The 25,448-nt window shown below is 34.7% G+C and overlaps 4 protein-coding genes, 1 non-coding gene and 1 pseudogene across 5 annotated transcripts; 3 read left to right on the plus strand and 3 right to left on the minus strand.

The window, feature by feature from the left end:
• The first annotated feature begins 584 nt into the window (after positions 1-584).
• LOC142538395 (phosphatidylinositol 4-phosphate 5-kinase 9-like) lies at positions 585-4,459 on the plus strand (annotated as a pseudogene).
• Positions 4,460-5,021: 562 nt separating this feature from the next.
• On the plus strand, positions 5,022-7,033 carry LOC142540172 (small ribosomal subunit protein bS16m/bS16c-like). Its single transcript, XM_075646139.1, has 3 exons — positions 5,022-5,269; positions 5,467-5,512; positions 6,616-7,033. The coding sequence occupies exons 1-3, from the start codon at positions 5,137-5,139 to the stop codon at positions 6,854-6,856; spliced, it is 420 nt and encodes a 139-aa protein (XP_075502254.1). The 5' UTR covers positions 5,022-5,136; the 3' UTR covers positions 6,857-7,033.
• Positions 7,034-7,924: 891 nt separating this feature from the next.
• LOC142540171 (serine/threonine protein phosphatase 2A 57 kDa regulatory subunit B' beta isoform-like) lies at positions 7,925-10,919 on the minus strand. Its single transcript, XM_075646138.1, has 2 exons — positions 9,379-10,919; positions 7,925-8,543 (listed from the first exon to the last, which is right to left on the minus strand). The coding sequence occupies exons 1-2, from the start codon at positions 10,549-10,551 to the stop codon at positions 8,241-8,243; spliced, it is 1,476 nt and encodes a 491-aa protein (XP_075502253.1). The 5' UTR covers positions 10,552-10,919; the 3' UTR covers positions 7,925-8,240.
• A 543-nt stretch (positions 10,920-11,462) lies between these two features.
• Positions 11,463-13,082, minus strand: LOC142538962 (uncharacterized). Its single transcript, XM_075644259.1, has 5 exons — positions 12,936-13,082; positions 12,635-12,706; positions 12,416-12,540; positions 11,873-11,945; positions 11,463-11,765 (listed from the first exon to the last, which is right to left on the minus strand). Exons 1-5 carry the CDS (start codon positions 12,936-12,938, stop codon positions 11,661-11,663), a joined length of 378 nt encoding a protein of 125 aa, XP_075500374.1. The 5' UTR covers positions 12,939-13,082; the 3' UTR covers positions 11,463-11,660.
• A 43-nt stretch (positions 13,083-13,125) lies between these two features.
• On the plus strand, positions 13,126-13,197 carry TRNAN-GUU (transfer RNA asparagine (anticodon GUU)). Its single transcript has one exon. It is a non-coding gene; the product is annotated as a tRNA-Asn (tRNA).
• Positions 13,198-14,699: 1,502 nt separating this feature from the next.
• LOC142538963 (uncharacterized) lies at positions 14,700-20,155 on the minus strand. The gene is made up of 4 exons (XM_075644260.1): positions 19,915-20,155; positions 19,642-19,758; positions 18,931-19,088; positions 14,700-14,819 (listed from the first exon to the last, which is right to left on the minus strand). Exons 1-4 carry the CDS (start codon positions 19,981-19,983, stop codon positions 14,771-14,773), a joined length of 393 nt encoding a protein of 130 aa, XP_075500375.1. The 5' UTR covers positions 19,984-20,155; the 3' UTR covers positions 14,700-14,770.
• Positions 20,156-25,448: the final 5,293 nt, after the last annotated feature.

Genomic DNA, 25,448 nt, shown 5'->3' on the forward strand with positions numbered 1-25,448 from the left:
TCGGTGTCTGAGTTGGTGTCGTAGTTGAGTAAATAAACGTTTGACAACAGTCATGAGTTTGATTTATCTCTTTCCCCAATATCCGATACAAACCATTAAAAATATAACATTGATATATGATAATTGAGGATCAACTGTTTCAAATCTATACTAATATTTGATTTTTGAGTATTTAAATATGTATAACAAATATATATATTAATAAAGTTGTTTTAATTTTATACTCAAAATCTTATCTTTCGTATCAGATATAAAATAATTAGTATTTAAATCATATATTAGTATCATATTTTCAACGTTTTGTATAAATCTAAAAGTTAATACTCTTATCATGTCAAAATTTTTCCCTCGGAGTATCGAACAGTCTTTTTCAAATTCATAGAATCAAGCGGTCTTTTATAAATTTTTCAATTTATTTTCAAGTAATCATTTTGGACCTCTCATATGTAAACATCCGACTTCACACAATTAGTGACTATAATTTTAGATTAGTTCAATTAGATTTTATTTTAACATAAAAGAAAAGAAGAATGAAACTATCCATATTGTTATATAAAAAATGTACACTTACTATGAATATTTATGTATGTAATTATCATTTGCCTGCCTTCGTCCTCGTGGGATTTGATCAATTCTGGGTGCCACTGATGTTTTTAGCAGATAAATAGGATCTTCGAAGCTTTGAATGTTTAAGTTGAATTTTGTTGAAGAAAGTCAAAATTCCCGATCTTCCAGCTTAAAAAAATTCAACTTTTATCTGGATAGAAGGTGAATATTTTTACACTGTGGACTGATATTACATGTACGTAATTTGTGTGTTCGTGAGTGTGTTGGTGAGTGTTTTATTCTTTGAAACATGATGTTTGGGATCAAACTTGAGAAATTCGTGTTGGGTTTTTGCTTTTAATGCCATGTGATACAATCTTGATATGTTAGGAGTTACTTTTGTTTGCAGAGAGAAGGTTTAGGATTTGGAAACTATTGTTTCACGTTGTTAGATTGTTTGTATTTCGTGTTGATCTTAGTCATTTTATATTAAGAGGTGCTAAATGATAAACCCAAATTTTAAATGAAGGATATTAATTATGGATTTAAGCTTGACAGTGTTAAACAACGCATGCATTTCGGCTTTGAATTTTTAGGATGTGCTCAGGATTTTGTTATTGTCAGTTGGATATGGAACTTTAAAATTTATACCATTTAAAAATGAAAATTTCGGGATTTGAAATCTACAGAAAAAATTGTTCCATCCTAACACATTCCTAGAGAATGTTGGATGTGAAAACTTGTATGTTTGAATGTAGGTTGAGCTGAACTAGATTATTAAGCATCCAATGTGATGCTACTAGAATAACTAATTCTGGAAACACTTATCATCAGTGACTTTTGGCTGTGATTTGTTATCTTCTATTGTAATTTTTTTTTTTGGTGGTCGACATCAACAATTTTCCATCTTTTTGGAATGATTCAGTGAAGGTGGGATCTGGACTGCATTTGTCAAATTTAGAGAAGTTTGTGTTGGATTTTTTATATTGGTGTAATCAGGAAATGTGAACTCTTTTCTGGATTCACGTGACCTGTAGAAGTTTGTGCTTTTGCTTTCTGTATTATCTATCCATACTTTACACCCAAGAAATTATTCAAGTCTAAATATCATTTTGTTTCATCTTGAAGGTATGCAGATGTGAAGCTTCAGAGATCGTTTCATTCAGAAGGTGTTTCTCCTAGTCTTGCAAGAGTTATATGGATGCTTGCCGTCTGTTTAGTTTAATTATGCATGTCTGGCCTTGAGGCCATTGTTTATAAGGCAGAACGAGCAATCTCCTTTTCTGATAGGACAAAATCACTTGATTCTATTTTATCTAATGAAAAAAGTGTCTTAAGTGAATTCAGTGGGGAGGATTCTCGGTCTGGATTGGCAACCAATGGCTTTAAAGCCGGTGAGTTCTTTCTTCCCAATGGGGAATCTTATTCTGGATCCCTACTTGGCAGTAAACCTGAGGGTTTGGAGAAATATGCTTGGTCAGATGGTAGCGAATATGAGGGTGAATGGAAACATGGGATGAGGCAAGGATATGGTACATTTCAATGGCCTTCAGGTGCGCTTTATGAAGGCAACTTTTCAGGTGATTATATGCATGGAACTGGGACGTATTCCTTACCTGATGGAATGACCTACAAGGGTCAGTGGAGATTAAATCTCAAACATGGTTTGGGGTATCAAAATTATCCCAATAGAGATGTATTTGAAGGATCTTGGATTAGGGGAACCCGGAGGGATCTGGGAAGTATACCTGGGCGAACAGGAATGTGTATCTGGGAAATATGAAGGGAGGTAAAATGTCGGGGAAGGGAACTCTTAATTAGATTAGCGGGGACTCATTTGAAGGTAACTGGTTAAATGGCATGATTCATGGATTTGGAGTGTACACATGGGTTGATGGTGGTTGCTATATTGGAACTTGGACTCGAGGGCTGAAGGATGGGAAAGGAACATTTTATCTGAAAGGAAGTAGCCTCGCAGCTGGTCAGCAGGTAAACCTTCTAGTGGTCAAAATGTGACTTATGACCTCAAAATAATTTCTTTGTCATTATCTGATCTTTTTTAAAATCATCTCCCCGCGGCCCGCTGCCTCTCTCATCCAGAAAACTTGTCTTGGAAAGTAATTCTATGCGTGTGCTAACTGCTAATTCAATCGACTTATTTCTTGCTCTAACACTAGACTAACCTTTATGTTTGATGTCTGCTTGGCAGTTCCGTTTCGTCGTCATGGGAAACATGTTCTGCACAGAGTTAAGAATACTACGGAGATTTGATTTGAAAGGTTCTACATTAGGACGTTCTGCAGACAAGGTTGAAATTTACGAGAATACAATACTTAAGGATCTCGATTTGAATTACTGCTTTTATTTGGAACCTTCTTGGCAAAAGCCAAAATGTCCTCCAACAGTAAGTGGCTATTAAATTCAAATTTTGCTTCAGCTCCCTTTAGGCCATTACATTTCGTCATTGTCTCCGGGAATTATTTAAATTTCCCTAAAACTAACATACTGCTGGACACGCTATTGCTCTATGTTTCTTCTAGGAGAATTCCGTGACATCGATGGGAGATCATTCATCAAACTCACATTTTTATGAACATGATATGTCTATTTGCTTCATTCTTTGTTCTTTTTTCTCTTTGCTTGAGATGGAGAGTTTACCTTGAGTGGATGCCCGTGTCAATCTTGAAAAGATAATTCAGTGATTATCTTTCGGATCAAAGTATCATGTGGTCTATTTGATGGCATAATAATGTTGCTGTTCTGTTCTACTACCCAGGCAGATCGAAACAGATAGCAAAATCTTGGAATCAGATAATATAATGGATTACAGCCTCTTGCTAGGTGTACATCACCGAGCACCACAACATCTACTCTCTCATTTGTCTTATAGTCTGCATATTTCGGTGGATGGACTGGGAGTTGTTGCAGAAAATGGTAAGTTTTGTTCCCCATGGCATTGCAAATCATGACAAAATCTGATATACCTTTTTGGCACATCAACTTTTACCAAGATTCTTTGATTTACTCATATTTTGTCATTTGCTAATGTTGATCTACAACCTCCAGAGTCTATGGAGGATGAAATCTCTCCCCAAAGCCTTGTTTTGGTCCCTCGCGGTGCTGATGACAAAGATGTCATTATCGGCTCTCATATCAGAGGCAACTATTTGTGAGCATCATCTGCAAGTGGCAACGAGGAAGTAGATCTTCTCCTTCCTGGTATAGCAAGGTATCGAATAAGCTGATTTTTCTCTGGGACTTTATGTGTTTTCCTTAATACGAAGTCCCTTAAATTAAAATGGTGATCGATCGCCTCCTTTCTGGGAACTTTAGAACAGTTTAAAAGACAGAAGATTGAAGCTTTCTGTGAAGGACTGTCATATGACTAGATTAATGTATGATTTAAAAATTTTGAATTACATTGTACAATGCACTGTAGGTGACTTTGATGCATGGTGACAGATTTCAAATCCAGCTTGGTGTGAATATGCCAGCCAGAGCAGAACACATCTCTAGAGGAGACGATGCTCAAATCTTTCATGAGGCATATGATGTTGTCCTGTATTTGAGTATCATCGACATTCTGCAAGAATACAATGTGAGTAAGAAGATCGAGCATACATACTAATCGATTCACTTCGATCCCCTGTTGATTTCCGCCGTCGACTCTAAGTTCTATTCTGAGCGATTTATAGAGTTCGTTCAGAGGGTTTTTCCTCCAAACGCCTGAGGGGTTAGAAACTTAGAGTGAGCGCCAAATAATTGTGTTCTCTTGTTTTCTGTGGCGCAGCTCACTAGCTAAAAATGTTTTCATTTTTTGTAACTCTTCTACAGGTAGCTTAATTTGTTCTGTTTCTTGAACTTTGCCTCCTATTTATCTGAGTTTTTTGTGTTTGCCCCTCAACTTTTTTATTTTTAGCAAACTACACCCTATTCAGTTTTTGTAACGTCGAAAAATATTTTGACATAAGCCAAATTTGAATAAAGTTAGCACATAAAGAAAATAATAATTTTCAATTTCTGAGTCAATAATATAAACATTACAACATGCCATCAGATATTCCAGATAGCTTAGGTTTTTATAAGTTTAATTGTTTTTAGTAGTTTTTTTTAATTAATAATTAATATGACAAAAAATTGTGTGAAACGATCTCACGGATCGTATTTTGTGAGACGGATTTCTTATTTGGGTCATCCATGAAAAAATATTACTTTTTATGCTAAGATTATTATTTTTTATTGTGAATATCGATAGGATTGATCCGTCTCACAGACAAAGATTCGTGAGACCGTCTCCAAAAATACCTACTCTATTAATATAATATCATAATCACGAAAATTTCTAAGTGCCCAACCATTTATAAGATAAAATATTTACACTTATTTGGCAACATTTATGAATTAAAAGAAATTCCCCAAAAACTGACCTTTAAATTTCATACGGGGTCCTTCCTTCCATACGTCGCATTAAAATCGATGCCGTTTTGTTACATGGTTAAGACCAGTAAAATTAACCCCCAAAAAAAGGACCAGTGAAATTTGATTAAAACTCCCTGAGCCCTAGGCAAATCGGAGAAGGAGACAGAGAAAATGGTGGTGCGTTTGCGGCTTTCTCGGCTGGGATGCCGTAACAAGCCATTTTACAGAGTAATGGCCGCTGATAGCCGATCCCCTAGAGATGGAAAGCATTTGGAAGTCTTGGGCTACTACAATCCTCTTCCTGGTAACTCATTACCCCATCCACAAGTAATATTTTACCAATTTTAAATCAATTTGTTTCGAATTGTATTTTAGTTCCATCAGCAGATTTTAATTTCGTATCATCTTATCTGGAATCTAACTGCAATTGATACTCTAGTTTTTTTTATTTTTTTTTTAAAAAAGATGTCCGATTCTTTCTGATTTTATGGTATCATGCAGGTCAGGATGGCGGTAAAAGAATGGGTCTTAATTTTGATAGAGTTAAGTAAGTGGTTTCAAATTTAGTTTGAGTTCGCGTGAGGGAGATTAATTTTCGAGAAATGCTGAATCTGAGAAAATGTGTTTTTGACTTGGGGTTTATCCATGGTTTGCGTTAAGAGTTTATCTTGGTCGGATATATTATTGTTTATGCTTTGAATATGTGTTGAGGTATGCCTTTGTGAAATTTATAGGATCATCTGTTTATCAATGCCTGTGGGGAACTATCTATTACATGAAGGATAAGCTGTAGATTTCCTGAATATTGAACTGCATCAATGTTTTAATATAGTTTACAGAGCATCCTTTCATTCCATTTCTCTTTATCACCCTCTGTGAATAAATGATGTATATATATGCATTTATTTACTGACATTCACTGGCATACTGTCATCTTAAATTTTTGCTACTTTATACGATTGCATTGAAGATTTGATGATGAGGCATTACTGATGAAACACAAACATGAAAAGATTGCTTCATGAGTTCATTGCCCATTTTTCTTTGTATGAATGATGTGGAACTGCGTACATGTAGGAAGTCCATATTAGATTGATCTATCAATCTATTCCACCATACTGGATTTTTACCTCCTGGATATTGCGGCTATACTACCAAGTGCCAATGTTCTGTAGAGCACCATTCTGTCCTTGGCCATCTGGTTCAATCTCGGGTCATTTGTTTATCTTCCCTTGTGAACGTGCTGATACCTATGAGAAGACCGTCCTTGCTATTTATTAGTATGTGCCATGTTAGATACATTTTTACCTGTTTTTGTTAGCTTTGTTTAGTTATATGTCACACAAAAGACCGAAAATTGGAAGGTCCTGATTGGCATACAATTTATCCTTGTCTCGTTCCTTTTGAAAGCTGTGTGATTTACTACCAAATGAATTCCTGAATTTTCATCAGTTTCCTCTGTTGAGTTGTACATTTTAAGGTACATGAATAATTGAAATTTAACATCTGCTCCTGTTATATAATTCTTATTCTCTTGGTTCTAAAAAGAAAAACTTCTTACTTGACATGCTTGTGACCATGAACAGTTTGAACTGCCGTCCCAAAATTTGCTTAATCCATGAAGGGTATGACTTCCTCTTTCTTGTGCAGGTACTGGCTTTCTGTTGGCGCACAACCCTCGGAACCTGTTCAACACCTCCTCTTTCGATCTGGCTTGTTACCCCCACCTCCAATGCTTGCAATGGGACGAAAAGGTGGCCCACGAGATACTCGCCCTGTTGATCCAATGACAGGGCGCATTATAACACCTGAAATAACAGAAGGTGCTGAAACCGACCTGGTCCCTGAAGATAATGAAGTTGACCAGGAAGAAATTACCAGTTCTTCATGATACTTAAATCACCAATTTTGTTCAAAGTATTTCTTGCGGCTTCAAAGATGAATTGAACCTTGAACGTATTATGGAGAAGCCGAGTAGCCTGCCTTGCTTTTCTTTTTTTTATTATTATTAATATGTGGATTTTAGAACAAATTAAATTTGTGTGATAAAGTTTTCATGATTTCTTTTGTTGTATTGACTTGATGCTTAAAAGCTAATATATATTCTCATACTCGTACGGTAGAAAATAATAGACAAAAAAACATATTAAAGAATGTGATAACGGGCCTTTTGCAGGGTGAAAATTTTAACCAGGAACCAAATTATCTATATTTCCTTCTGTTCTAGAAATAGTAATATTGAAGTTTTTTTTTTACGTATTGAAGTTATTGATATATCAGGAATGTGAAGGATTCGCTGGATAAGAATAATGTTTCGCCTTCAAGAAAGAGCTTGGATGTGTAATTCTTGAATGTAGTGCTTCTCGTCGAAGGTGGGAGTCTGAAGCCTGAATGCATAAGTGCATCATATCTTTGGTCACATGATCATGTGGCTGAATGAAACTCATGTTCCCCAGATTGGCTGGATATGCTGCACAAGGGAGTTATTTTGAACTTTAAACACATTTTTTTTAAAATTATAAATTTAACTCTCAGCTTTAAATGTAATCTTTCAAATAATGAGGTATCGGGTTGGCAATGATTAAAGAACGTGACAATTTTAGAATAAAATCCAATAAAAGTTGAGGGCATAGACAACAGGAATCACGTGCAGTAATTGCTGCCAGGCTGCCAGATGCCATTGGCCTATGGAGGATGGCCAAATCAGCCATCTCATTTGCTTTTATATTTGCGTGCGGGCGGGCGGGCATATATGTATTACATACATGCGCGCATGTGGGTGGTTTAATGATTCAATTTAAATAAAATTAGCTCCAGGGAATCGCAACCCATGTGCAGTTTGCAAATGTCTGTCAAATATATTAACAAATAATTTTTTTACCAATAAAAACTTTGATGGACGCTGACGCAAACAATCAAACCTTCGAACCGAATCATACGTAAGAATTTAAGAAATTAATTATCTCATAAAAAGCTACAATACATATGATGAGAGTAAAACTAATACCATAGGCAAAGAATGTATAACAGATACAAGGCACTTAACAAGCCAATCTTAATTTTCAGCAAATTTTAAGACATAACAACACATCTAAAATCACATTGTCGGCTGCTTTGCCCGCGTCATTAATTTGGAAAATTCAAGATTAATTCAAAATATTTTTAGACGATTACCATTGAAGCCAAGAAAATAGACCTCCAAGGTTTACTCATCCATCTTTAACAAGATCCCACTCTTCGTAGGTGACGACCAATAAGAAATAAAAATGTCAGTTTCAGCCTCCTTGAGCAGCAGCTGCTGCCAATCGTTGCCACATTAACTCCCGTTGTTCTTCCAGTTCCCTGGTTTTGGACTCCCTCTCTGCATACTGCCTCTGGCACTCTTCAAATAACTCGGCATCCATCTCCACAAGCATTTTTCGTATGTTAACAGTTAGACCGTGTACTGCAGGGTTCCAGTGGGACTGGATATTCTTTTCCAATGCCGCAAAGATGATTGGCAAAATAATACTGCGATTTTGAGCAATCAATCCCACGATATGTTCGTTATTCCATAGAAAGAGAGCTCGTTCTGAAACCTGCAACATTTACAACCAAATGATATAGCATGCCAATGAGGTTTCAACCTGAAAGACTGGTTCAGCAAGCATACTTATTAGCATACGCAGGTATCGAACACAAGATCATTCTTTCCATAAATATACTGGGACAGGGCATATAATTGCATTCCCAGAGCTATGTTGTCAAATTTCTTTCCGCTTACAAATACATACCCATCAAAAAATGACTCGATTGTTTTTGGGTTAAAACATAAAAGGGACTGGAAGTTTATAATTTAGTGGGAGTATCGAACTATTAAAGGTCAACAAGAAGATGTGAATCATAATTGAATGCATACGTGTTTTCAGGTTCCTAATCAGTGAGAGAATTTTTCTATAAAATACTTAACTAGTTTATTCCTCCCTCTTAACAACTCAATAAAACAATTTGATAAAACTAGATAGCTTAAATTAGGAAAAGAGGATGAACTGTCTGATTTCAAATTCCATCATTTATGTTTTGCCTGTGGTAAGAGAGAGTACAGGTATGAAAAGAAAACTACAAAAATATGGACATCTCTCTTAAAAAATTAAATTCGATTTTTAGAATATCGAAAAGGTTCAGAACAAAATAACATATTATAGATGCTGATATACTCTAACTAACATGATAAACTCGGTAGTTAAGGTTATTGTAATAAACATTCCACGGAAACCATCAATCTATTCTCAGCAGCATTAAACAAGCTACGAACGGAAACAAACTAAAAAACTTATACACCATACAAATAAAAGAAAATAAATCATATAAAACTTGAACTGAGAGCGCTGCGCAGTTTATCACAAGACAATTATCTCTGTAAATTTCTAGCACCTGAAAATGGGAGCTGTTGAGGCAACGAGCAATCTGTCTGAAAAGAGGGACCATGCAGCGCTGAAATTCTGCAGCCTGTGTTGCCTCCAGCACTTCCTCGAGTTCCCCTAGAAAGAGAACCTCCTTTTGGCAGTTGGTGACTGGCCAGTATTTCAGTAAGCCCCTTATCACGGTATCTGCCAACTTATAGTCCTTTTCCACAAACTGCGTGATGCAATAAGACAACTGCTGATGATACATTGCTACCGGCTTAGGCTTGTGGAGTGGTATCAAAGCCCGGACTAAAAACAGCTTGTGCTCCTCCTTCATTGGCAAGGCAAACCCATTAACTATACTCCCAAGTATCTCCAAGAGTTCGGCAACCCCATTGTGCCTCTCTGTCTCATATATAAACCTATAAAAGATATTGTTTATCGCCTTCCTAATAAAGGGCCTGTGTACCATGAATTTCCCGTATATTCTATGCAGAATCGTTTTCAAATACTCCCTCTCCCTTGGGTCTTCAGAATCAAATAACTCGAGCAACTTCAAAACAAAGAAATGATCAATGTAACGCTTGGCAACTTTTGTATCTGTATCCAAAGAAACCACATAGCGCAGGAGAAGCTCATAAACTAGTTGTAAATGCGGCCAACAAGGCTCAAGATACGGCTCCTCCTCTGGGTCTGTAGTCTCAGATCCCGTATTTTCATGGGAGGCCGGGGGCAAGCAACGGAATATATTCACAGATATCATTTTAACCATCTCCTCTTGATTACATTCAGTAATTTTACCTGATCCAGATTGAATAAAATCCACGAGCTCTGCAAGAGTCTGCCTTTTAATCTCCTTTTCCCTCAGCATCTTTAAGGTTTCTGAGAAATCAAAACAGAAGCAGCAGATTTGCAGTTTCCGCAGAAACAAATTCTGACGCTCGGCAACCATAACATCTTTAAACATAGGTAGATTCTCAATGGTACCCGTGTAAGGAAGAGGAGGAGGCACAACTGCAGCAGAAGCTACATGCTGAGGCAGATGTGAATTCGAAACTGCCCCCCCGCTCCGAGAAGCGTGGTTGATGACAACATCAGACGTAGAAACGGATCCAGAGCTCCGATTCGGTGGCATATAACCATAATCAGCATCCGATTTGGCCACCTTTCGGTGTCCCCTCTTCATTATCTTATTAAACATTCTCGCCCCCACGATTCAAAATCAAAACCCTAACCCTTTACAAAACATTTGCACATCCATATTTAATAAAAATTCAAAATTACAGATAACAACAACGCTCACAATATCCCACAATGATTAATAATGGCAGAAGAAGAAAAAGATAAAAAGAAGTAAAAATGTTAATTATATGGAACGGATCTACCGTAGAAGCCGGAGGAAACGAATGTTAAGGCGAAGCCTATAACGGCGAGTCGCCGGCGGTAGGAACATTCCGGCGATAGAAGAAGGAAGATATATATTATTATTATATACAAATATTTGTGAAGGAGAGATGGGAGGACCAAAGTGGGGATAATAAAGGAAGGAATGATTATTGATGCCAAATACATCTGACCTTTTCGAAATTATTACAATATATTATTGGATTGATGAGCATAATGTTTATAGATATTATATTTTATAAATTATTTTTATTATAAAATTCAAAATTTAAATTATATTAAACATAAATGCATTAGGTGAACTGATATGCGATCGAATATAATATTGAATTGATAGAGACAGAATGAACCGTATCAATCAAAATCAATATAATTAATGGCAAAAACTTGTTTAAGCCAATTTTACTGGGTAGTATTATATTTGACGAATATCTTATTTGAGTCATACATGAAAAATATTACTTTTTATGCTACGAATATTATTTTTTATTGTAAATATCGGTAAAGTTGATCCGTCTCACAAGTAAAGATTCACCTACTCATAAGTAATTTATTATGAAAACCGTAAATATAACAACTTTAAATTAAAACTTGAAGTGAACGTAGAGAAATCCCAAGAATCTAAGTTACTTGGATTGCAAGAGAGCTAGGTCCAATTTCTTGTTTTAACGTTCTTGTTCTCGTTCTACATAAAAAAAGGGATTTGGGTGAACTTGTTAAAGATCCAAAATTAATATATATGAAATGTTCGTAATATTTTAAAGATAGTGTTCCACGCAATGTTGTCCATCTCTGTCGAAGTCGAATGTGTAAACTATAAATAAATAGAGTAAAAACAGACAGGAAAAGCAAAAAAAAAAAAAAAATGAAAGAATCTCCTGCAAAGACTACTTTGATCACAAGGGATTAGTAACTGAGGCCGAGTTGAAGCCCAAGCGCGGCATGAACTAGGAACAATGTCATAATCCCACTGCCCAATATTCCATGAACATTTCGCAATCCCTGATTCCCCTGTACAAAACAAACAAATCCCAGAATCATACACACTATATGTAACCAAGAAAAAATGAATCTTGAAAATTCCAAATGAACTAAATATAATTCCATCTTGGTTTTACCTCAAACAATACTGGTAGTATTGTCTGAACTGTCAAAAGAGTGAGTCCTATGAAACCTGTCACAGCATGAGGACTGCATAATACAAAATGATCAGAGTCATAATCGGTAATAGTTTCAGGTTTTTGGAGTGTTTTAGCCTTCTGTTGTGGTATTATTCGAGTTCAGATAAGAAATGTGATTTTGCCATTGTGGGAATGTACAGGAGTTGGCTCCGATATTCTAGCTGAACTTGTGACCATCTTATGATGGTTGGAACTTTGTGAGCAAAGCTATTGCTCCCCCCTTTGGATTGAGATGGATTCCTCGATTTCATTATTGATCATTAGAACTGGGAGAACCCACCGGAACATTTGCTGTATTTTACCCCAGAATCAGGCTATTATTATCGATTACCCTGTCTGTCACACTTCTATTTTCCGAGAAGGTAATGCATTTGCAAGTTCAACTTTTGAGAGTAAAAGGTGCTACTTTCCGAACATGCGAGATGCGTGACAATCAAATATGAGGCTCCACCAATTTGATAAATGGATTGGGAAGAATACCTTTCAAAAATGGATTTATCTGAAGTGAGAAGAGACGTGATCCCACCAGTAGCTCCAAGAGCAAAGAAGAAGAACATTCCTCCAAGAAGCTTAGGATGCAAAGCTTTGGCCTTAGCCTTTTCTTCCTGAATAAGCATGAAGAAACATCAATGCAAATTAATGATAACAAGATTAATTAAGAAAATTGTTGATATTTAGTTTTATATATTAACGTATTACCACATTGTCTGAGAAACGAATACGAAAACCCAAATATGTACCATATCCTCCCATGGCAAACAGCACAACAGCCTACAAAAGTAAGTGAAATGCACTATAAAGAGACAGGTAAAGAGCCATTCAAGATTATGATTCCAACTTTCATTGCCTATCCAATTCTATTCATTTATCAGTTCGAGTTTCTTGTCAATTTTTTTACTGTGGAAACAATATTTTCTTGCTTTTTATGGAATCCTACATTTACCAACTACTCAAGATATTGCATTGCAGAGTTTCAAAAATCAGAGGGAAAGGAACGTACCATGTTACCAGGGTGACCCCAATGGATTAGCCAGTCGGGAAGATTCCATGACTTCACAAGTTCGACGAAAGGGCCGAAGACAGATGTTACAGTTGCAGCTTAGAAATAACGACCAAAATCAAGTTCGAGCTCATATTGGTCATGGGTTGAGAACGGGAATTGAACTCTAGGAGATCTAATCTCCCGTTGTTCCTCAGTAGCTCAGTGGTAGAGCGGTCGGCTGTTAACCGATTGGTCGTAGGTTCGAATCCTACTTGGGGAAATTTGATTCATTTTGAATTAACGAATTCAGAGTAAAGGGGCTCACTTTGACCGTTAAGAGTAGGGAACCTGTCCTCTGTCTTTGTTTCTATCTCATCGTATCCCATTCTGTTCTGCGAGATTTAAAAATGACCGTCAATACCTCGGTGTAGGTCCGGAATAATCCTTTGCTCCACAGCCCTGGGACTATTTACAACTAGCCAATTAATAATTCTCAGGTGTATTAGCACTGCATCAAAGATGCAGTCATCGATTCTCCCGAGAGTTCACAATTTTAAATCAATGAATATTGAAAAAGTGTTTTCCCCCTTTATCCAAAATCCATGAATTTCTTAAGTTATAGGAACTCCCACCTAATGTCAAGAAAAGGATTGATTATATATATAATCATAATAAGTCTGATATATATATATATAATCATAATAAGTCTGAATTATATAAGTCTGAAACCAAGTCAACCTCTCAGCTTCATGACATGAGACGGAAGCTAACTCAGTACCAAATCAAAGCCAAGGTCAAGCTCGGAAAAGCAGGTATTAAGCTTGAAATCCTTTCAGCTTCTTTTTTATTGCGATACTGACATTAATCAATATTAAATAAACTTTTCAATGGTAAACTTCAAAAATTATGGAAAAAACAACGAAATGCATCCTAAGATCAACCATATGTTTTCAACCAATAATCCAGTTGAAGTGAGCTTTTAGCTCTCAACCACACATGCGCACAATCACTCTCCATCCAAGAAAACTTCATAAGCACTCATATTTTTTACGCATATTTTCTGATGCCACAAACATGACATGACGGAAGTATAAATACAAAAAGTGTGGTGATTGTTTAGTAAAAGAAAGGAATCATGCGTCCTTTTGGAGCTTCAGAAAACCCTTACTTTAAGATATTTCATTACTCAATGGTTTCAATAAATGCCTTGATGTACATATAGTGCATTCCGTTCTACCCTAGTCTAATATACCTGTCCTGCTGCAAAACTAGAAATAAACAAAACTAGAAATGAAGGCACAGATCCTACTTTCAGGAGGGAAGTCTCCAGTTGACACTCCAAGAACTCTGACCATCTATGACTATATTGGAGTTTATATTAAATTATAGCAACAATATACGCGTTACTTAGTATTTCCTTGCTCTGCAAAAGTAACACTTCAGTTTTTTTCTCATGTACCGCGGACAGATGTATATTGGGTAGCACATAACAGAAAAGAATTTATGAAACCCGAAAAAATATTTGAAAAGACCATTTTTAAAAATCATGAAATTAGAGAAAAGACAACATTCAAAACAACAGTAGTTAATTTGAATTTTTTAGGTCAGAACATTATTTCAAGTAAAGATCCTGGTGTAGTTCGACAAATTTTTTCAAAGTTAAGAAAAAAGTTCAATTTCAACGGAAAAGTGAACCAAATGTCAAAAAGATATAGCATTTGAGACTGGCAGTGTCACCCCAAACGAAACTAAGTACCGGCATGTCACCAAATCATGCATAAGTGCAAATGGAAAGAAAAATGAGCCCAAAGAAATACATATAAGAACAAACAAGAATTAAAAAAAACTAGAGCTCACGGTAAAAAATCCTCCAGTAGATCTCTGGATAGAGCAGCAATCGACCTAAAATAATAAAATGGTCTCTATCAATAACATATTTCAAAAGTAAATCAGTGATTAAAGAATTAGATTAACAAATATTGCATAAACATAATCAAGATACAATTTATAAGCCACCACAAGCTGTTGCTAAAAGCAGCCTATAAAGCAAAGGAATGTCAGCCTTAGATTGAGGCATTGAGCAAAGGCAAAGATCATAGATGCATTACAATTCAAAAAACCGCAAAGTGCAAAGCAATTTAATGCAAAAGTAATCATAGTTTATAACTAACTCAGTGTTCTAAATTGCGGCCTAGGTGGCTGCCTAGGCGCTAGGCGGAGGCCAGCTTCACCGATAAGGTGCTAGGTGGCCAGCCCAGGCGCTAGGCGGGCCTAGACGCACCTAGGCGGGCCTAGGAGGAGGCCAGCCGCCTAGGTGGGCCTGATTTTTTAAAAAAAAAAAAATTGGGCTTCTAAAATTTAATGATCCTCTAAGAAGCCCATTTTAAAAAATAAAATTTGGGCTCACTAGGTCTACTGCCTTTCTTTTTTTCTTGTTATTTTCTAGAGATTCCTTCTCGGTCGGGTCTACTCCTCGTTCCAGAAACTCCTTCTCGTTCCAGGACTCATTCTCGTTCCAGAGACTCAAGTTATTCTTTCTTCTCACTTTTCTTGCATATATTTTTTCTCCCCGATTATTGCCCAAATTTTTCTTTTTTATTCGGAGGGACAAAAATTTGGTCTTTTTAGTTTTGAGTTTTTTATTAACTTTCTTCCACGAGTTTTGAGTTTTTTATTGGCAACATGGTGATTCTTTTTCTTTAAAAATTATGTTGTATAGACAGTAGGCACTGCATCAAGATATATCTGTGGCAGTGCATTGTTTGAGCTTTCTGGTACTCTCATTTGTTTGTGTGGTGTTACCACATCAAATTATAATGTTGATCTGTAATGCAGGTTTCTTATCAATCAACTTAGGTGAACAAAGCTTTGCACTTTTTGACTAAGAGCTTAAACTCAGCGAAAATGAGGTGACAAAGTTAGCTGCCTAAAAGGGTTTATTGCTGTTACATATCATATTCTTGGTGCAGGTCTATTGCTGAAAAGGTTTAAGTGTTTCGTATTCAGCAAGATTTGGAGGGTAACAATGGCAAGCAATCCATCGTCGACTGCATCCGTCACTCAGCCTGAATCTGGAATTCTTAAGAGAAAGTCAAATGACATCAGATGGGAGTTTGGTATGTTGATTTATCCTAAGAACCTCGACAAATTTAAATGTAAGTTGTGTGAAAAAATGATGTACGGTAGAGTGTATAGAATCAAGAAGCACATAAGAAATATACCTGGAAATGTATCTGGTTGTCGAAATGCATCTCAAAAAGATCGTAATAAGTGCAAACAGGCTATTTTAGAAGGGATGAACAAAAGGAAAAACGAAATACTGGAAGAAGAAAGTTGTAGAGCAGATGTGAATATTTTTCTAGACGAAGAAGAAGATGCTGAAATTGAAGGGATAGATGGAATTAAAAAACCTCATCTACTTGGCCCCATGGATAGATATGCATCGATGATTGCTCCAGAAAATGTAAGTTTAAGTGGGAGTAAAGTGCTTCGCCAAAAAAATATAAATGAGGCTCTTTTCAAAGAGAGAACTCAACAAGTTCAACAATATGTTAGGGAGATGGGCTTATGAAAATGGAATCCCATTCAATGCTCTTGATAACGATAGCTTCAAGCAACTAATGGAGGCAGTAGGTCAATTTGGGCCACGGCTCAAGCGTCCAACTCAATATCAACTTAGAGAGCCACTTTTGAAAGCTGGAGTTGAAAGAACAAAGCAATTGTTGAAGAAGCACGAAGAAGAATGGGCAAAAAAATGGGTGCTCGATTATGACAGATGCATGGAATGATAGAAAAAGAAGAAACATACTAAATTTGTGTGTTAATTGCAAGGAGGTACTGTATTTTTAGAGTCTAAGGAGTTTTCAGACGAGGCACATACAGCTGGAGTTATTTTTGAGTATGATGACAAGTGTGTTGAACAAGTAGGAGCTCAGAATGTTGTTCAGATTGTAACAGACAATGCCACCAACAATATGGTTGCGGCTAAATTGATGAAAGAAAAGCAGCCTGTGATTTTTTGGAGTTCATGTGCAACTCATACTGTTAATCTCATGCTTGAAAGTATTAGCAAGCTTCCAAGATTTAAAAAGATTATCGACCAATCCAAGTCTTTTACAATTTTCATTTATGATCACCATAAGACTTTGTCATTATTGAGAAGTTTTACGAAGAAAATAGACATAGTTCGGCCAGGAGTTACCAGGTTTGCATCAAACTTCCTCACATTGCAAAGTTTGATTGAGAAAAAATCTAGTTTAAGAGTCATGTTTACAAGTGATATGTGGGAGAACTGTAAATGGTGAAAGACAAACAAAGGGAAATTGGCTTACTATACTGTGATGAGTATGAGTTTTTGGAATGGTGCAACACTTTGTTTGAAAATATTTGCTCTTTTGGTAAGAGTTCTCAGATTGGTTGACGGAGATAGAAAGCCATCCATGGGATTTCTATATGGGGAGCTTCTTCGAGCTAAAGAAAATATAAAGGTGGCCTTGAACAATGTCGAATCAAATTATCAACCTATCATAGTGATTATTGAGTCAAAAATGAAGGACAGACTTGATACATCATTGCATACCACAGCCTTTTTGTTGAATCCTTACTTCTACAAAGATAATTATATTGCTCTTTATGGAGAGGTCGCGGCAAGGATTTTTGAATGCATGGAAGTTTTGCATGCCGATGAGTTTGAACTGCAAGATACAATTATTAACAAGGTATTTGCAAAATATAGAGATAAGACTGAGTTATTTGGGAAAGCATTGGCTGCAAAAGCATGTGAAAAAATGACGATATATTTGATCCATGTACATGGTGGAGTACCTACGGTGCTCAGACACCCAACTTGCTAAGAGTGGTATTGAGGATTCTTTCATTAACTACAAGTTCATCCGGGTGTGAAAGAAATTGGAGTGCATTTGAAGGAGTAAGATTAAACTTTAATTAAAATAAATTATTAATAATTCTTAAAGTGTATTGTTCATATTCCAACCTATACTAATTACTTTCTCGGTTTTAGAAATAGGTTGGATGTTAATAGGTTGAACAATCTAGTACTTGTCCAATTTAATGCTAGATTGTTTAACAAGCAAAAAAGAGATAAAGAAATGAACGTCGACGTCGTTCTTGAAAAAGATGCTTCAAATGCACAATGTTGGATTGTGGATGGTGGGGAAGAAAATGAAGTTAAAGCAGGTTCGGGCTAACTTGACAATTAGTTGATGAAGCAACTGGAGCTGATGAAAATCTACAACCCCGAAGAAGCTCTAGAGTTAGAGAACTTCACGATGATGATTTTGAATCCGAAGAAGAAGATGATGATCACAATGATGATATTGATTTTGTGTCCGATGAAGAACAAGTTGTTGAAAATTTCAGAGAAGAAAAAGTGGAGTAAATTTGTGATATTCAATTAGCAGTGTAATCATTAAATTAAAGCTTTTACATTTACATATGAAGTTTGGAAGAAATCTGAATTCTTTCTTATTTTATTGAGATGACACATTAGACTATATAGGAATATTTTGAACGTATTTTAAATTTGATGTTATTGTGTTTAAGTTCTAATATGTGATCTATTATGTTTTGATACCGTAGAATCCGATTAGCGGCGCCTAGTCACCGCCTAGGTGGCCTAGGTGCTAGGCGCTGGGCTAGCATCCGACTAGCGCCTAGCGAATTCTAGAACCTTTAACTAGCTAAAGTTCAGCTATCTTAGGATGATCTATCAAAACTTACAATTATGACAAAGTACACAGGTACAGACCAACCAGAGATTGCTGGTAATTTTGTCCTCTTAAATTAAATATTAAAATGTTCTATGAAATTGAAGTACACAACAATAAAACCAGAAATTTACATTGCCGGACGTATACGCTTCATCACATTGATGGAAAACTCAGATGCAGATACAAATATGCAGCCACAGTAACCATGTAAAGGACGAGCTAATTAAGCATCCTCGATTCATCCAGCAATATTAACAATATATATTGGCAAGACAAGAAAATACCGTAGTATTGGTTCAAGTGACAGCCTTCCCTTCAGTTGCAATCTAGAAAGAAGACTTGTGATTATCAGTTGCTTGTGCAAGATAATTCGTGGTAGTGTTTGTACCAAGGGTAACATTTCCTCGTAAAATGATATAAAATCTTCAGCAGTGTTCAGTTCCTGCATGATATACAGAAGTTCAGCACATGAAAAAACTAGTCAGCTCGAAGTGAAGATATTTATACATGCAGCTGAGTAGATATAACTTATAAATAAAGACAGAAACTCTATAAATTGGTCTCACGGGTCAATTACCTACCCGATCTATAAAAAAATATTAAATTTTATGTCAAAATTATTATTTTAACGAAAAAATGTGTATAATCGACCCGTCCACAAAGCACAGATAATTCACAAGTACTATGATAAATGGGAAAAACATATTTTAAATTTGTGGATTCAACGTTTAGTCTAGGCATTCCGGCTTACATCCAAAGATCCAACTTCGCATATATATTTTATTTACAAGAGTAATTTACATTGATTACTCATCCATCAAACAAATTGGGAGTTGGGCTGAGATGAGACCCTCAGTTGGTCCACGCACAACTTAAAACATGGGCTGAGCAACCGAACCATTCTCAGAAATAGCTCAACAAGAATACGGAAGCGGAGGAGAAGCATCCAGAAATTTCCACAAAAACATTCGCAATAAAGAAGGAGAATTACATACCCGGTACTCCACAAGGAAGTCAAGGAAAAACGATGAAATCGGTTCATCTTTTAACGGGTCTAGACTTCTGTAAACATCTAGATCGATTTCTTCTATTCTTTGCGAAAAAGTCTTGAACTGCAACCCATAAACAATTTTTTGTAAAATAAAGTGTTCAATATCCCCGCACAGAGTTGTGATCGCTCGAGCAAGCGAGAGTCACGAAATTCCAATCTCTCTGAAAATCACCACTTCTACACAAAAACAAACACGAATATGCAAATACGTGCTTACAACAAATCGGCGGTGACCACTGGAATTGTTGAGAGATTTTACAGCCAATGCATGTGAAGTTGTGGCCATCCTAGTGTCGTCTGGGAGGCACCGGAAGATCCTGGGATTTAAGGATTTGATAGGGTTTATAAACTTCGATAGAATTCAGGGAAAACAATGTTAAACAAGTCGATTCTCGGCTGTGCTGCTATCTTTAGGTGTTTAATGTTGGGAAATCTTGGATTGCTTAAAATTTTGGATTCGATTTAGACGTAGAATCGGATCCATGCATTTAGAATTTGACGTTGTGTTTGTTTGAAATTTAAAAATAATATTTAAACATTATTTTTTTAAAGAAGTTGAATTTAGAAATTTAAAATTTAAATAAATAATATTGATTATTTTTTAAAAATATATTATTCAAATTATAAAAAAACAAAAAATTAAAATTCATCTTTCTTATATTTTTCTATATAAATTCAATTATATATTTTTGTTATATAAATTACGCAAATTTTTATATAATTAATTAAATATTGTTAATAAACACAAAATAAATTATTAAAATAAAATAATCAAACATAACATATAAATATTCAAATTAAAATTTATGAAATAAATTATTTAAAAATTAAATATTCTACAACATCCTAATTTTTTGTTCATAAAAATTATTATTAGATAAAAAATTATTCAAATTTCATGACAGCTATGAGAGTAGACATTCATAATCAATATGCAAAATAGAAAATAAATAAATTATCATTAAATCAAATCATGACATATAAATATGGTAAGAATGAAAAATATTTGTTATGAATAATTTTTTTAGATTTATTCAAATCCAAATCTCATCAAAGTGGATCAGTTTTGGAAAGATTTGTCAATTCAAAATGAAATCTAACCAAATCTTGTGAAATTTCTTATAATAAAATTCTATTTTTAAAATCCAACTAACCAAACATAAAATCAAAGAATTACAAATCCAAATCCTTCCAAATCTTTGATATCAAATATATTGTAAACAAACTTATCATCTCTAAAAAAGCAAAAACTTGTAAGACAGTATCACGAGTCGTATTTCGTGAGACGGATCTCTTATTTGGGTTGAAAAAATATTACTTTTTATGCTAAAAGTATTATTTTTTATTGTGAATATCGGTAGGGTTTCCCGTCTCACATATAAATATTCGTGAGACCGTCTCATAAGAGACCTACTCCTCTAAAAAACAAAACAAAACAAAACATGCCCGACCATGAAAGCCGGCCTTATTTATTAATTGTAGAATTAAGGCCTAGTTCTTAATTAAGCCCATGTAGTTTTGTTACTGAAGGCCTGTAATATAATCAAATTGTTACTTAATTTTTCCAACTTCCGTCGTTAAAATTCTCAGAAAAAAAATATATATTTTCAAAAGAGGTTTAGATTTTTAATTTTGCAAAGACCGTAATTATATTAAGAATTGAGTTAAATATTTTTAATTAGAATCCTGAAAATTTATAGATTCCAAAATTCAATGTTTAAGAAATTTTTATTTCGTCTTGAACTTGATTTGAACGAATGGATTTGATCTGGGACTAAATTCTTTTAAGACGGTTTCAAATATTAATTTTGTGAGAGATTTATTTCACTCGTCTAAATGAAATGTATTATTTTTTGTGTCAAGCATTTATCGTCTCACAATAGATTTAGTATTGAAATTGGAGAATGATTCTAAGATGAAAAGGATATATTTGAAATACACCACGATAACTACTGAAATTACAATGGTTAATATGGAGTGAATCGAAATCCACTTCAAACTTATTCATTTAAAATAGTCAAATAATTTGAAATTCATCACTTAATTCACGTATGTTGCGTAGGGGTGTCAATTCGGGGGGTTGGGTCGGGTTGAGCAATAGTACTATTCAAAAATCGCTCAACCCGAACCCAACCGAACCCGAGCCAACCCGAACCTGAACCCGAATTAACCCCATCAACTCGTATAACCCGATTTTCAATTTTTTATAAATTTTTTAAAGAAAATTAAATAAAATTCAAAAAAATAATACTAATATTTTAATTTAAACACATAATAATAAAATCTCTTTCATATACGTGATTTAAATTTGAAAGTATAATTGTAGAAAAATAAAGTATATTTATTAAATTAAATAAACAATTGTTTAAAAAATAAAAAATGTTCAAAATAAATATTAAATTATGAAAATTTATAATATAAATATATAATAAATATTTTTTCATATATACAATATATAAAAATGTATGCAATATTTATTAATTATATTTTTTAAAAAAATTTTAAAATTTTCGGGTCAACCCGGACCCAACCCTACCCGATCATTTTTTTTCGGGTCGACTATCGGGTCCAACCCGATTTGACCTGAACCCGAAAATCTCAAACCCAAACCTGATTTTTTTCGGGTTGAACTGTGTCAAGTTGGTGGGTCGTGTCTGATTTTGACACCCTTAATGTTGCGTTTGGATTAAAGAGTTTGAAAACTATGGTTTTGATTGGTTTTATTATTTAATGGATGAAATATTAAATTAACACTTTAATTTTTTTTCCCAAGATACAATTTCATCGACTAGAATAAAAATATATCATAAAGTGGATTTTTGTGAATCAATGCAACCAATATAGTCTGAATCAGAGTAGCGAATTACTTTTAAATTATAATCTCTTTTGAACATAAGCATATATTCTTTGGTCCTTTTAATGTACATTATCACTTTATTTGCACCTTTCTAGTGGTCTAAGCAAATGCTTGCTAATCTCAATCACTAATTATGCAAATAACATTCCGTGTATCGCACGAGTTAAATACTATATGTATATAAAAGCAGAGTTTTTGTTAAAATTAACAATTTCGAACCAAACAATGAATAATTAGATTTGTATCAAATACTATCAGGGGAAATGATTTTTATACTCCATTAAATTTGTCCATATTTTGATTTTGGTCCATTAACTTTCAAAGTTTGATTTTTATATACTAGTTTTTTATTTTATATTATTTTGGCCCAACTGCTGACGTGATAAACTGACAAATCAGCATTTTTCAGTGTCACGTCATAATTTCCAACATCACGTCATAAACTTGACCAAAATAACCACAAAATTAAAAGTTATTGTATCATAACCAAAAATGAAAAGTAAATGAACCAAAAAAAAAAAAGAAATCGACGAGTTGACGGATAAAATTATATACATTTGAATAAACAATAAGGAACTATACAATGAATGATTATATTAGTATTTACTCATCTTTTTAGTTCATTAAATAAATAAATATTATCAATAAAAAATAATAATAATTATTAAAAAAATCGAAGTAATGATAAAGAAATCAGTTTGATATGAGAAGATTGTTTTTCTCAATTAACAATATTATCTCAAATGATATAAAATTGTTTATATAATAACATTTGTAAAATTTAAAATATTTATTACATTTTATAAATAACTTTAAATAATTATTTAAACTCTTATACTTATTAATTTTAATCACTATATATATATATATATATATATATATATATATATATAAATTAATAACACTTCAAGCACTGGTGAGTGGTGAGATATTAGTAAACTATATAAAAAAAAAGACTTTTGGAAGTATAATATTTTTCCATCACAGTCTCGGCTCTCCCAAGCTGGCATGTCCATGTTTACAGTTTCACGTGCGGTACACGAGCACACATGCATGCATCTTCTCCTCTCCAACACGTAATCGTAATTTCTAGAACCCGCTAGCTAGCTCCTATCTTCAATGTCTAACAATGTAATTAATCATCACCTAGCTAGTATATACACATAGTGGATGAACCCCTCAGAATGAGCACTGAATCTGCCTCAGAGCATCAGCCATGGAGATTTCCTCAGAACCTTAATCACGGCAACTAGATAGAAAACTCTTCTGAAATATTTGCAAGTGGGTTGCTTAACGTACGTACATACGTATTTTGTGACAGGCTCGATGCATGGACAAATTCAGTTGATTGGAATTACCCAGATTTACAGCCGAAACTTGCATGCAGACCATGTTTCTATTTTACAACTTTCGTAAACCGCACACTGCATGCTTTTGTTTGATTGATAATGGCCCTGCAGGGCCACCAAAGACGACTAGGAAATTGGAAAGTGTGCATGCCAGCCAACAAGTGGACAATTTGGAAATATGTTGGGTTGCAGCCGGGGGAGCCATGTGTTGTCGCCAGGTGACTTTTTTTTTCCGATATTTTTTATACGTAAAATTTTATTTTATTTTCCGATAACCGGAACTCTATTTGTTAATATTAACTCATCCATAGTTTAAAAAATTCTAGCCCGAGTAAAAATGAAAACCTGACTCCACCACTGCAGGATATATATACACTGTTCTGTTCGAGAGCCGGTTATATATAACATTTAAAAAAATAATCTGATTTTATATTTTCCTAGCTACATATATTGGAAATACAGCCCAGAAACAGGAGTCAGATAAACGATGAAAAAGGGACTTTTGGAAGTATAATTTTCCATTGATTTCTACAACAGTTTTCCAAGCTGGCATGTCCACGAGTACAACTTCACGTGCCTGTTTATGTACAGCATGTCTATAAGTAAGCACATCGCCTCTTGTGTAATTACCACTATAACTTTATAACCAACTAACACAGTCACCGCCATATGCCTGCGCGTGTATATATATATGTGGGGGAACGCATGCACATTTTAGCCAAGAAGTAACTACGTACTCCACTTGGATGGCTTTGTTCTTCTGCATTTGCACCTGCACCTCCCATCCGATCCATACGATAATGGTATAACATGGGAGGTGCAGATGCCGGTGCAGATGAAGATGGCATCTTAATTCATGTACATTCTTGAATTTTATCAACCTGGAAACCGTAAGAACTGTATTTAATTACCCGGGTTTTGCTCACTTTCTTTTCTTTAAATACTTGATATTATTGGTGGAAATTGCATATATGCATGTATGCTTTCATTCATGTGTATATATATATATATATTATTCGTATATACATACATGTAGGAGGATTTTTTCGTTTTGTGATGAATCACCGTTAATTTCAGCCGCGCTTTAAACCAAATATATGGTACTGTTCAGCGTTTCAGTCGAGTAATGTATATTTTCCGATTTCCTTAACTACTGATCATATATCAGATCGAGAAACTAAAAAATTTGGTACCCGGCCCACACACACACACACTCACGTGTCTAATTAACAATCTTCTTCTACATGAAAATTTATATGATTTTTTGGGTGGCTTTCGACCTTATATCTACTCTTTTTTCTACCATGAAATTCTTCTCGATGCCAAGGCAAGACTTTATTGTTCTGTATCGCTGTTAAATCTCTTTATTTTCTTACTTCTGATCTGGAAGACTCCACTCAGTATCATTTTTTTCCTTTCTTTAATTGTATGTATATATTATAATTTCAACTCAGTTAATTCAATTATGTTCTTGAAATTTTTTAAAATATTTTCTGACTTGTAAAAAACAGTGTAAATTATAGGTTAATAGGTTGTTTTAGATAT

The sequence above is a fragment of the Primulina tabacum genome, chromosome 3, assembly GCF_025594145.1.
Source record: "Primulina tabacum isolate GXHZ01 chromosome 3, ASM2559414v2, whole genome shotgun sequence".
In the NCBI taxonomy this organism is placed as follows: domain Eukaryota; kingdom Viridiplantae; phylum Streptophyta; class Magnoliopsida; order Lamiales; family Gesneriaceae; genus Primulina; species Primulina tabacum.